General features: G+C 34.2%; 1 protein-coding gene across 3 annotated transcripts in view; it reads right to left on the bottom strand.

Moving 5' to 3' along the window:
- Positions 1–2,248: 2,248 nt before the first annotated feature.
- The window catches only part of LOC106667614 (galanin-like G-protein coupled receptor npr-9), a 35,207-nt gene continuing 23,643 nt past the window's right edge, over positions 2,249–13,812 (bottom strand). Inside the window, exons 4-5 of one of the 3 annotated variants that reach the window (XM_024226558.1) lie at positions 6,085–6,274; positions 2,249–2,798 (exon numbers count right to left, since the gene is read on the bottom strand). In XM_024226558.1, coding sequence (XP_024082326.1) covers positions 2,692–2,798; positions 6,085–6,274 — 297 coding nt within the window. In that variant the 3' untranslated portion in view covers positions 2,249–2,691. Of the gene's footprint in view, positions 2,799–5,445; positions 5,776–6,084; positions 6,275–13,812 lie in introns of those variants that run through there. The other 2 variants (XM_024226559.1, XM_024226560.1) reach the window with 2 other exon arrangements.

Below are 13,812 nucleotides of genomic sequence, written 5' to 3'. Positions count from 1 at the left end.
TCTTCAATTTTTATAAAATGTCACTAAAGTTGGTGAGAATTTGCGAAATGACTTGAACAAGGATATATTCCAGACTATAAGTGAGTTGGGCAAAGTTTCTTCTAAGTGGAAAAAGAGTTGCAAGAAATAAAAACGAAAACGAGAGCCGCGGGGCGAACGTAAGGGATAAATCGTCGGAGGAAGGTTATATGTGCATAGTTGGCTGCCCAACGACTGACTGGCAAAACAATCGAATAAGATAAGCCTAGTTTTAGGATTGTGCTAACATCAAAATCAGTGGAAACTGGATATGAAGTATCCAGCGGATAGAGGGAGAAAGAGAATTTCGTAGGATGGAGGTACAGAGGAAGGAACGACAAAATGCAGAACTTCTTTGTTTTGGGAGATAAAGGTCAGAAAGGTACAGAAGATCTAAGTGTAAGGGAGGAGAATGGGAAGATATCTGATATAGGAAGGAGCTCAGGAAGTATTGCCACCGGAACGCGAACGTATGACCACTTCAATTCGAATCAGCAATGTGGGTCCTTCTTGGGTAGCCGAAGATGAAACGTACACAAAAATTAATTTCTTCATACCCAATCCGTAATCAAATTGGGGAAAATAAGAGAGGAAACTAAGAGTTAACGTGTACTAAAGGGAGGAGGTGGCTAGTCAAACGGGACTGAAGAAGAGTGGAGAAGCAGTGAACGGAAATCTAACAAATAAGGGACTTCCAGAACATGGTCTGATGAAAGAAGGTGATAATTGTAAACGGAGGGATATGAGGTATGGAATGGATGAGAGACCTGGATAAGTGCAATGACATTGCGATTTCTTTTCTACATTCAGCGAAGCCCATTTTTAGCGGTCCAGGCGCTAAATGAGCTTACGTCCTTCTGAATTCTTTCTACACAATCTTGTGAGTCATCATGATATGAGATGAGAACCGTAAATTTTGGAGTCATGTGCACAAGGATGGGAACAATATTTTATGAATTTTGGGAAATAATTAATGTCAAAGAGAATCGGAGTTGTTTGATGTTTTAGGAATCCCAGGCGTTAATGAGATTGGAGAATTTGAGACCAAACGGAAAGAGTTGAAACAGCGTTAGACAATGGCAGATAAAGTTTAGTAAAAAGAAGAGAATAAACGGTACCAAAGGATTTTGAAAAATCTAGAAGGACTGAACTTGTACTTTTATATTGGTCAATAGCGGTCTGTGTGACTGTGGAAATTGTTGGAATAGCAGATCGTAGAAAAGACAGGACGGAAGCCAGATCGGCGAAAGGAGATTTCAGTTTTCTAAGTCGGTGGACATTTGTAAATGGACTCATTTTTCAAGGTTTAACAGGTTAAAGACAAAAGACAAGTATTTACTGGGGCAATTCGTAATGTCTGGTTTTTGTCACTTTCTCCTCATAAAGAAATGAATTTCTCTATGATTGACATTTTTGTTTACTCATATTCACAGTAACACCCACCTATGGAGAACTAAATTATTACTGTCTGGGTGTAAATGCACATTTGAATTGAAAATGGTCACATTGATTATGCGTTTAATCAACGTTTTTCTATTGACCTTAATTTTAAGTTCTTATTTGCATATCTTTTGTAATATCATAAGCCTCGTTGGCTGTGAAATAGGTTGATGTCGATTTCACACTGAAACCTTTTAATTTCATAGGGAAATATCATATAAAAGATCCCAAAAAACGTACTGATAGAATAGGCGCTTCCTGGCTGCGAATGAGCTTTAAACATATGTTCCTAATTTCTCAACGGTCAGTTATCACAAGTGTAAAATTCAGTTTAAGTACTGAAAAAATCAGTCATTAAAATGGCTAAATTTCTATTAAAAATGACGAAAGTAATAGAAGGTGTTTGGCCACTCATAACTGCTAAACTTGCTATGAAATCTTTGAGAAATTAATAGTTAATTTTACACTGGTCATAAATGACCTTTGAGAAATTTTGTATATGTGTTTAAAAGTCATTAGTTGGATCAACGTTTCTGTGAGCGCCATATCAATCAGCATTTGCAGAGCCATAAAAATCTTACTTAAACTTTAGACAAAAAATGTTTATGTTCTAACTGATTTTATGCTGCGTTTGATTAAGGTTACAATAAAAAGTTAATCTCACGGGGATTTTTATGCTCTTTCAATCGGTGTAATCCAATTTAAAGTAGAATTAAATTGTTATAAAATTCGTGGAACTTTATAAACGAAAGTTGTGAAAGGTTGAAGTAACCTGCAAAGAGAAGTATCTCAAATACAGTTTAAAATCAGACTTTGGAAAATAGGGACGTTTTAGTCTAATTTGACATGTAGGACAACCTTCTGAATTATTGACGTCCATTCATGGTATACACTGCATGATACTTCACACATATCTCGTTTCTTGTTAGATCTTATAAGTTTTTTGCATTACCTACCTATTTATGATGATGGTTGTTGAATAAAGGTAAACGGGCAGCAAATTTGTTTTATTAACATACATTCAATTGGATATTATTAGAGCTCAAGTACTACCTACAATGAAGGAAAAAACCGATTACAATTAAATCGAAAATTCCTTTACTTATTAGAAATAATAAACACCGAAAGTAATATGTAATATACGTAAAAGTAATATGTACATGGAAATGTGGAAAAAACTTATATGACAGTCCAGATATTGGCAAATGGGTTTTTGGTAGCAACGATCAGTTTTCAGTTCATTGGCCTGTTGATCGGTACCAGCTCGTGCGTCTCTCTCCAGGATCCGTTGACAGTCTTGGTCCTCCTGGTGCTGGCTGTTCTGCAGTACTCCGAAACTACTGCAACAAAACAGAGTCAGCACAGTCGTAGAGAACCTTACAATGAAATAGCTGTTTTATTATTCAGTACCGCAGTAATGAAACAAGGCTCATTTGAATTTTTAACATTTTCGGTCCTCCCATGGCTATTGTTTTGTTGAAATTTGTATTTCACCCTGAGCGCCGAAGGCTTTTGATGCTTTGTGAATTCGAAAGAGGTGAATTTACAACAGAAGCGACGTACGCCTGGTTGTGAGAGTGGGCCATTTCAGCTGGGACAATGATATTGTTCTAGGCATGATTCATTTTCACAAACTAGCATTGTCCTCGATTAACTGTTAACTTTAATTTGCCGTGTGGGCCTATAATTTGCCCTATAATTTGTTAATTTTCAATGTTTAATCATACAAAACACATTTTATTAAAAGGTTATTTCTAAATCGGCTGAATTCCTCCAAGCACAGTTTTACTCCCACTTCGTCCTTCATACTCCATTGCCTTCCATTAATTCCCTTCGAACGCTCTGATTTTCTTCCACTTCCGAAAGAGCAGATTGGAAACTTTGCACGGAGTTATTTCCCCTAGGGTTGTGTTCACACACGGGATTTCCTGTGGGGTAGTGTACTGTAGATCAATTACGATAGATAGATTCTTCGGTAGGAACTAGTACTAATTCGAAATGTTTTGTTCAACGTTTACATATGTCGGTTTGGAGGTTGTGGAATATGTCTTAATTTGAATAATTACAAAAAACACGTGAATTTGACGCAAGAGTATCTCGATTAAAAAATTGAATATTAATGAGGAAAATTAAACCTTATTCTTCATAGAAGCATTAAAACTGACAGTTTTATTAGTACTTATCGATTCTTCATTTATTTTCTTCACCCAATTGAATAAAATAAACCTTGACATATCTCGGATGGGAAACCAGTGAGTCACACTTATTAGTTCACGAGAGAAAAATGGATACGTTTATCACCCCAACGGACCGAAAGCAACTGGATATTTCTCGAAGTTTTCGGTTTTCTTACGTTCGACTTATATGTATGAAAGAGAAAAATTGTGAACCCAATTGATCGAAATGGCTATTTTTAGTCCATTTCACCTTCCTTTTCTTGCAGTGTGGGATTATGTTTCGCCTTTCATTTGCCATTCTTTAGCAATTATTTATATTTATACAACCGTAGTGTTTCGCTTCGTTTGAAACGTCTAATACAATGTTTGGTTTTGTTTTTGACAATTTTGAACCCGGCTCATGTTACACATTATTAATTTTTTCTGTTGATCGACTTGATTTTTTCACCTTTCGTTGAATGATCAATAAACAAAATATTTTACGTTAAATTGCACAGAGTTCGACAGTAAGTTCAAAATTAATGTACGAAAGTTCCACCCTTCGAATAAATAATTGAACTTAACGCCTGATTTGGATATAAATAGCATACTGGCGAGAGTGATCATACTATTTTTAGCACAAATTTAAGTTCAAAGTTCGAATCCGTCTTATCTAAATTGACAGTTTATTTTGTCGGGATAAAATTGAATTTTTACATGTTAAATAAGATTAATATTTTAAGATAATAATGTTAAATAAAAACAACGATATTTGTCTGTATCTATCCTCCCACTGTACCACCTGCAAAGCTATTCTTCGCTTTCATTTAACATGGGTTGGATCCAAAACTGATTAGGGCACAGAAACAAACAATAAGATACATATTGTCTCATCAAGCAGTAATAGTACAATAGCACAATTTAGTAATCATCCGAAATGCGAATCATCTCCCCTCTCCCTCTCTCTCCCCCTCCCCATATCACTCCCTCCCTCCCTAGCCCCTCCATCCCTCTCGCACTTTCTCTCACTTTCTCTCTCTCTCTCTCTCTCTCCTCCCTCCCTCCCTCCATTCGCCGCCCTCTCTCTCTCTCTCCCTCCCTCCCCCCCGCCGTTTGAAATAGTTGATTGATAAACTGATGTAAAAACAAAAAAAAAAACTACAAAACGCCAAACTCTTTTTTGTACTACTTTAATTGGGGGGAATATGTATATAAAAGAGTATGAAAGGTTGTAACATTATAAACAGCAAACAAGTCATATTTAAAAGGTTATTCGACATCGAAAAGTCAATGTTACATTTTCCGCTTAATGAAGCTCTCTGTTAATTATGATTGTGTACGTGTCCCTTAATGATTTATTAGGCAAAAGTTCTAACAGTACAACAGATTTGCACGTGCCATTCAACAACGTTGAAAACTTTTGTACATTGTACGTATAGAAAGTTAGCGATATCAATTATAACCGATTACCGTTGAAGATATTTTGAATTTATTTGGGTTTTAGATTTTATGCTTCGGTGGCCAATAAATTGTTTATAAAATGTATTAAAAACATTGATTACTATTTCTCGTTTGTTTAAATAATTTATCCCTCCCATTTGGGACGTATGGTTAAATGTGTTTTTGAACGGATAAGCCTTTTAGGCTTTTTTCCAGTTTTGATTTTATAAATTCATATTTTGGTAGTGCGTACTTGAACCAGGACTAACAGCATATATATTCATTATTAGAACTATTTTAAGGTTTATTATGTAAGTATTTAGCAGATTCAATAGGCAGGAAATGTAAAGCATTTAGGTATTAGTAACGTGCTATTGTGCAAAGCGATTAGCAAAATAGTCAAACAAATATTCACTAATTGTATGCTGTAATTAAGTATGCAAATAGCTGATTTTTTCTTCAACTATTGTGGTATTGAAGAGCATAGTTTATTTTGGAACCTTTAGTAAATATTCTGAACTTGTATACAGTTTCCTTTATTATTATGTCGCACGCTTTGATTCTCTGGTATTTGCTGATTTGATCAACTATAATCTGTAAGGTAATCTGCTTGAACACCAGCCCGAAGGACAGAGAATTTCGCCAATTAATGAAGTTGTTAATCACGAGTCTCTTGTTTTATGTAATAAACTTCTGTCGTCTATTGCCGAATTCGCCATGTCTAAATTAGAATCAATTTAACGGACTTACGAATTTTTGTTGAAGTTATTATTACACCAGTACTTCAATATATGTGAATAATCGATTTCTACCTCATTTAAGTTCAAAGGAAAATGATTTGAAGTAGATACTTCGTTGTTTAATTATCCCTGAACATTGAGATTCTCATGGTAAACAGCTACATGATTATTATATTCACAATGATCAGAGACCATAAATCTTTCATTAATGGACAAATATAGTCCCAAAATGCAGCAAAACACAATAAACATAAATTAAGTCAATTTTGTTAAAACTAGAGAGTGATTACCAGTAATTTGAGTAGTTTCAGCCCTTCGGAGCAGGTCCGGTTTGAATATGGAGATCAGGGCTTTTCTGAAGTTCTGGCCGCTGACGCAGTACAGGGCGAAGTTGATGCCGAAGTTAGTCAGAAATAGTAGTTGGAAGTATTGCTGAAGAATAATCATGTTTATGTTCTGTTCCTCTCCTAGATTCAGACTCTATACACCAAAAACATAAAGTTAACATTAATGAAATTAACCTAATGTACATTTAGTAATGGAGGTAAATATGTGTATTGTTTAGTGACCGTTAGTCAGTGATTATTCGGAGATCTTGAGATGCGGTCAGGTGTGACGTAGGTTTGAGAAAAACATTCTCTTTATCGTGCCAACGTTTCGTTCTTTATTGAGAACATCTTCAGGGCCTGGGATTTATTAATGGAGGTAAAGATACAAGGATAATCGCATGAAGAGAAAATCTTCCGGAACCTTTTTCATACAGGGTTTTATTACACACCGTTTATGTTTGAAAAATTGCCGCCCTCGGGTAAAAAACAACAGATGGCTTTTTTACATTTGTGCCATAGTTTATACGATTCTAAAGTCCCATAATATTTCCTGTGGATCGGTGGAATCGTTTCAAGGGTATAACCGTTTTTGTGACATTCTGAAAAAATCGGAGGCATTAGTTGGAAGTTGAAAAATATATATTACTTATTTTATTTTCTTTCGTTTATTATTTATTTATTTTATGATCTTACCAAAAATTTTGTATTCAGGGGATTTTCGAGGTTTACAAAAAATATGGAAAAATATTTTGGGGGAGGAGTCAGGGTCATAAATTTCAATTCCATTCCAATTTGTAAAGCAAAAATACGAGAAAAACATCAATTTTCGATTTTCCCAGAAAATTTTTTTTGGGGGTGTGAAAAATCACTATCTACTTTGAGTCTTGCTTCAAAAACACTTTTCTAACTCGCTGGGTCAAAATTATTTGGCAATTAACCATACTATGGGTATGGAATATATTGAAATACATTATTTGTTAGTAGTAAACCAAAATTAAAATATTTTTAAAATGTTGAACATTATTATTGTGCAATAATATTTGAAGTGTGTAGATCACAAGGTGGTCTAACGAACATTCGGAAAAAAAAGGTCGCTCGGTGCCTTTTTAGAAAAATCCCAAACATTTTTCAGTTTTACATTGAACAACATTTTGCGGAAAAGTGAATTACATTCTTTCGGTCCTTGCTCATTTATGTTTGATGAAACGCTTGGTGCGGCTGTTTGGACTGGGTATTTTCCGTAAATGGTTCGGATCAGGGTCACACTTCCGGACATGTTTCCGACTTAAGTTCCCAAAGGAAAAATTGGTTGGGATCGGTTTTTCATTTTTTTCTCCAAGGCTTCGCTGTTGTTCAACGGGAAAGCTATTTAAAAAGAACGCCGCGAATTTCCTGTACCGGTCGCCAACGACATTCATCTTCTACACCTGCCCCACAAGATTTTCCGTTGGACTATATTTCACACATTTTCGTTTAAAGTTATTTGAAAGAGAATAAACTTTATTTTGTGGTAATTTTTAACAAAATTATGATTGAATTAAAAATAAAGGAAGCTGTAATAAGTAAAGAAAACCCGACGGGAATTCAGTGTTGAATAAAAGGATAATTGCCTTTTGGCTTATTTTTCACGTTTCTATGATGTGGAATTTTCCTTAGTTTGACTTTCCTGGTAGAATCTGCCTATAACGAATACAATTAGGTCATTCAGAAGCCAATTCATTTTAAAACTGGATTTAGAAATTTTATACTAAGTCCTCCAATTTACTCAGTTGGAAAGTTAAAAATAAATACCGTTAAATAAATCCACCTCTAATTGAATAAATTTTGTCAGAGCTTGTTGAAGGTAAATATAGTTTGGTCAAAAATGTCAGGCTTTATGAAAAGGAAGATGATATTTGACTCAAAAATGATTCTATAATTCAAACTTCATATTTCATGGTGTCGCACGAACTGCACCATTAAAAAAGTTGTATTTGTATTTAATTTTCGTTTAACGAGCTTCTTGGAGTTTCCTCAGCCCTCGCTGTCCTCTCTCCCACGTTGTATCTGAAATTCAAATCACGAGATAAACTTATCCGAGAGCTTAGGCTTTGGCGAGGGTAACAGTTTTTCGCTTCCCCTGGAGACCACCGGCGTACAAAATGTTCGGCCTCGCTCCTAGAGATTTTTTCCTTTCGCACATTTTCAAGCCCATCATTTCCTGTCAGTGGGAGAACCGTATTTTCTTACTGTTATTTTTTTTCCATTCCGCGTTTTCTCTTGAAGGGTATTACTTTCTCCCTCTGTAGATGGGTATGTTTACATGCCGAAACTGGAAAAGTCAATGTTGAAACAAACAGCAGGCCTTATTTTATTTAAACGTTTGACGTCGTAATGTTTTAAAAATTAAACGCCTTCGATATAAAATTCAATTGGTTTGTCACTATAGATGGAAATAATTAAATCTTCGTGTCAAGTTATAAAAGAGTAGTGACATATTCAGAATAGTTGAGATTTGGTAGAGCAGATTGCCGTGGCAATGTCGAGGTTTTTTTTTGGTTTTTTTCAGCGCAGCAGCCAAGGTATATTTATGCCAATTAGGTGTTGGGTGTTGAGTTACTGATAAGTTTCTACCCTCGTCCGTCATGGATAAAATATAAATGTAATAAACCACAATCTGACCGGGGAAGAAACCCTTTCAATCTGGTAATACATACCTACACCTGATTTTATTCACACTGCTCCAGAATATTCGATATTCCTCGACCAATTGGTGAAGGGTTATTCTTTTCACATACTGCCCAAAAGGATTCCTTATTTCTTTGGGTGATTCGGAAAGGAGCCCCTCCATGTCGCTAACAAATTACATTCACATACCAGACTTCATTCACACGCCGCAGATTTCACCTCGTGGTAGGTTATTTGAGAAACCGCTTAATCAAAATATTAAAAAAAAATAATATGCTCGAGAAAGATTTACCAACGGATATAAATCTATTTTGCAAGAGAATTAAGTTAATTTAGAATTAATATACAGGCTACAGCTGGTATTGATATAAATTGACTTGATATGAAGACTAAATAAGAAAATGCTATCAGAGGAATAAATAATAATTCCTAAAATACAGAATGTGAAATATGTTAATTTGAAAATAAATTTATGCATGTTAAGACCTTTCGTTTTAATATGTTCGCAAAAAAAGTGCGCATAAAATTATGTCGTTTTTTCACTCTATTTTGATTTAATTAGTAGTTCCGGGACTCTTGTTTCTGCTCCAGTGTCTTATTAGAGACGGAACATTTAATTAGCGGAAATTTAATGCAAGATCCTCACCATCCACATACAGGTAATTTCGGAAGATAATTAACGGAGTTTAAATTACTGATTAAATTTTCAATGGCCTTTTTCTATTAAATAATAATAATTCTATTAATCGAATTTACTCAAGGTAACAGATAAAATTTCAAATTAAATAAATCCTGCGTTATGAGTGAGGTTGAATGACATTTCAAATATGACAAATTTAAACGTGAACAACCATATTTTTGAAACATCAAACTAATTTATTGATGGTTTGAGGTGATAGCATGAAAATATTTTATATAGATTACATTGTATTGTATTTATAAGCGAGAACTTCTTGGAAACGGATCGTTTTGTTGAATAGTTACATAGAATTTTCATAAAATCGAATTGCCACGGAAACATTTGTATTGATCACAACATCCAACAACTCCAAGAAAATATAGACGATATAGTTATCCGAAGAGTAAATTTGTAGTTTCAAAACGTAATGATTGCAATCCCCTTCTGCAGTCTTCACAGATTTGTCAGACTTCTAGTTCTCTCGGGAGCATAATATACAAATAATAATAATTTACTAAAATAAAGACAATACACAGCTTATAAAGAAAAAACGGGGGCGTCGGTGGCCGCAACGGTTTAGCCATTGACACTGGGTTGATCACTGTAAGGTAAAAGTCCCGGGTTCAAATCCAGCGGCCCTGCATTCAGACCCGACGTACTTTCAATGGGCTTTTTTAGAAAAACGCCTGCACCCCGAGGGTTGATTTGACCTCTACTATTGCGAACCCTTGTGAAAAAATTTAAAAAAATGATACGACTCCACCTAGCTTGTAGGAAAACTTTGACTACCAGTATTGAGCAAATTTCTCTTGAAAAAGTCCCGACGCCAATAAAAGCATTGTGTTTGATTGTCCGCCATTTGAAAGGGGGTTAATTAAAATGCATTTAGCTGTCCTATTCATGAACTGTTTCGCTATACAGAATCCATTTGTAAAACAAATCTCTATCATGGCGTTTTCTCGCAGCTTTCAAAGAAACGAGATTGCTCGATACCAAAATTTCTGCAATTGGGAATTTAAAACTATATTCAAATATATTTTCCGACTAATGTGGTCTTCGAATAAATAAACTAAACATACATAGGGTTTATTTTTATGACAGCTGAATAAAGAAATATATAAAAAGCAACGCAAATTGAAGACCAAATATGTCTAAAAAGTTAATTTTATTTTTTTAATTGTATCAAAATATCGGCAGCATTTATCACAATAAAGCTACCTAGGTATAGATCGGAAAACCTGAGGAAGACCTCACCTTGACTGATGACTTGTTAATCCCATTAAGCATTTTGTGACTTTATTGCTTCGAGAAACTGAATTTTTCAATCACTAATTGGTTGCTTATAAGCAAAAGCGGGTAGGAAAAGAAGGTGAATGTTTTAATACAAATTTTGACCGCATAAAATTTCATGAGAAACGACTTGACTGAACCAAATTTAAATTCGCCTCGACGTTTTCCAGTTTTTGATTAAGGCGAATAACCCTCTTTTCCACTCATTTTTGTCCCCTCCTCCCCAAAAAAAGTGGAGGAAGCTTGTACGGCTATTAATAATGAATTATGAATTACTTCATGAATTTTCATTATCCTGACTGTTTTTGTTCACCAAAACCCCTCACTCTCTGTATAAAAATTAAAAGAAAAAATAATATTTTTACATTCAAAATATTTTGCTGAAGTGAATCTAATTTCAAAATTTATTAGAGAGCGGAAAACGGTTCTTGCCTAGGTTTTACTTATGGATGCACTACCCTTGCTTTTGGCAACCAGAAGTGTCTTAGTTTTGTGATCACACAGGCGAGACTGTGTACTCCCCATTTCACGTACATCCTGTCCTCTCGCCTGAACGATAATTTCCCGTACATTCCACTACAATCAAAATTATATTTCTAATGGTGCATAATGCCCTGGCGTTATTCTCAGCGAAGCAACTGTTTCAAATATCGGTTAACAATTATAATACGTAAATTTACAAATTGCTAATACCTAGATTTGTGGAGACCGTTTTAAAAACATTAATAACATTAAGAGCACGACCCTGAACTGTTGTCTTTTATATTAATTATGTAAGCTCGATTTGTACATTTGCTCTTATATAGGTTTTATTTGAAACTTAACATTGAAATTATTTTAGTCTTAGGAAAAAATCTGCACTAAACTCAAAAGTTGAACATTTTTAATTTATCTCATTTGACTGAAATTTTTAGCAATAGGCGCTTTGCGCTCACATATTTTCTTCGTTTTGCGAAAGTATGTAATCTAACACTAACCTTAACATTACTACCCTCATCTATCCTCACTCTAACTGTACCTACCCTGACCGAACCCAGCCCTTCCCTAATTCTAACTCTAACCCACCTAACTTAATCTTACCTAACCTAACCAAGGTCTGCACGCGAAATGAATTATATAAAAATAGCACGCAAAAAGAAATTGTGTCCAGTTCCAAAAATGTAAGAGAATTGTTACAAAAAATATTTCATATTAGCTAAATATATACAAATGTACCCTCTGAAAAAACGAAATAGAATTTCATTAGCTCCTCAAGTACACTATGAGGAATAATGATGCATAAGCATCTATTTACGAGATTTGTTATCTTAACCGTCCCTTGTTATTTATCACGTGAGTTGCCCTAGTTGGCGCTATCTTAGTAAAAAGACTGCTTGGAAAATATTAAAGACTGCAAAACATCGACCCTCTGCAATTTATGAAGTGTGACATTGAATTTTAGAACTATGGTGATTTTTTTTCACTATTGCCCTAAATTTAAGATAACGATTTTCTTATTAATTTTAGTTGTATATATCTTGTTCTGTCAACAATTATGAAATCATAATTAAAATTTCACCTTGTACTAGATTATAAACCTGCCTCGAATATATATTGGTAGGACTTTTTTAATTTTATAAATTAATTGATAAAAGGAAGCAATTTGTTGCTCTTGGAAATAACTTAAAAAAATCTTATTTGTATTAACAAACAGCATGGTAAATCAACATACAAAGACAAAATAAAATCTATTGTCATAAAGAAAAATTAAAAATGACGGAGAGGAGTCCGTAAAGTTTCAGCTCACAGGGGCGATTTATAAATACATAGTAAAAACAAACCGTCGTCTCGGAGGGTTTTCATATTTGCGTCCTTACTAGTTTGCCGCAGTATCTAAACCCATTGATAACCTATTTTGCCGGAAATTTCTTTATTTACCGACGCGAGCCTATGAATATTTGACATTTTGGATGGGAAATGTCTTGTTTCTTAAATATATCTTCTTAAATGTCTTGTATGTTCTTAAATAATAGGAACGAATAACCTATCACAAAATTAATTTCTGTTGTAAGGCGATATATACATAGTCTGGGTTGGATGAAAAAATCGTCTGGTTTGGTAGGAATATTTGTAGTGTTGACTAAATAGAGGTTGGATCCAAGGATGCTACCTTACATAACATCCGCTTCGGTTTAGTGAATGGGGGAGAATTATTTGTTTCGAATCATAAATGCAATAAGAAACCTCAGAAATCACAATACTTGCCAGAAAATAACATTGAAAAAAAGTTCTGGAAATGTTGTTTATACAATACAATATTTTCACTTTATGTTTTTTTAAATACAAACACTGCGATTCACATCTCCTTCAAAATAAAATAATGTTAAACCATTGTTGTACTATATGTAAATGGGGCCAGGATGACAAGGTGGGTGCGCAAAAACTAGTTTGAACTTTTTCATTAGGTAAGATAAATAGCAACTCTCTTTTTTGCATTCAGGAAGACAATATCGTGATGATTTAAGAATTATTGCTAAACATAAATTTACATATCGTTTTACTACTGATAAAGTTGGCCGAGATCAAAAGAAGTCTTACAATTGGAAGAATAAATCATAATCATAAGTAAAAGTAAGTTTGTCCAATTTTTAAATTATTATATTATATGCTTGTGTTGTATTTTGTGAACCGAGGGTTTTTTTGGCTAAATGTATTTCAGATCAAACACATTGAAATGAGTTTATTAATTTGAAAAAGCGTTTTTCCAGCTGGAAAACAAATGAAAGTTAGCATAAAATATTAAACGCTTGCCTTCAACTTTAGCATTCAAGAGAATGTGAATCGTCGGGAACTCCATTTACCACCTGTTTCATTTCCCATAAAATTCTGTCATGCAACCTCAATTGTACGTCCGGATGTAACGATTATCACTCGTCTGATTACTTTCTAAGCTAATTTGCTCGTTAATACTTTTACACGTTCTTTTGTGGAGATATTCTTCATCTGCCTAATAACGTTTGCTTGTTCAAATCCGAAAATTAAGATTTTTAACTAATAATGATAATTTATTATTT

This window comes from Cimex lectularius, unplaced genomic scaffold (assembly GCF_000648675.2).
Source record: "Cimex lectularius strain Harlan isolate CLEC.00 unplaced genomic scaffold, Clec_2.1 scaffold150, whole genome shotgun sequence".
Lineage (NCBI taxonomy): Eukaryota > Metazoa > Arthropoda > Insecta > Hemiptera > Cimicidae > Cimex > Cimex lectularius.
Note: the sequence above shows the minus strand (reverse complement) of the source record. Positions and strands in the feature narration are given on the sequence as shown.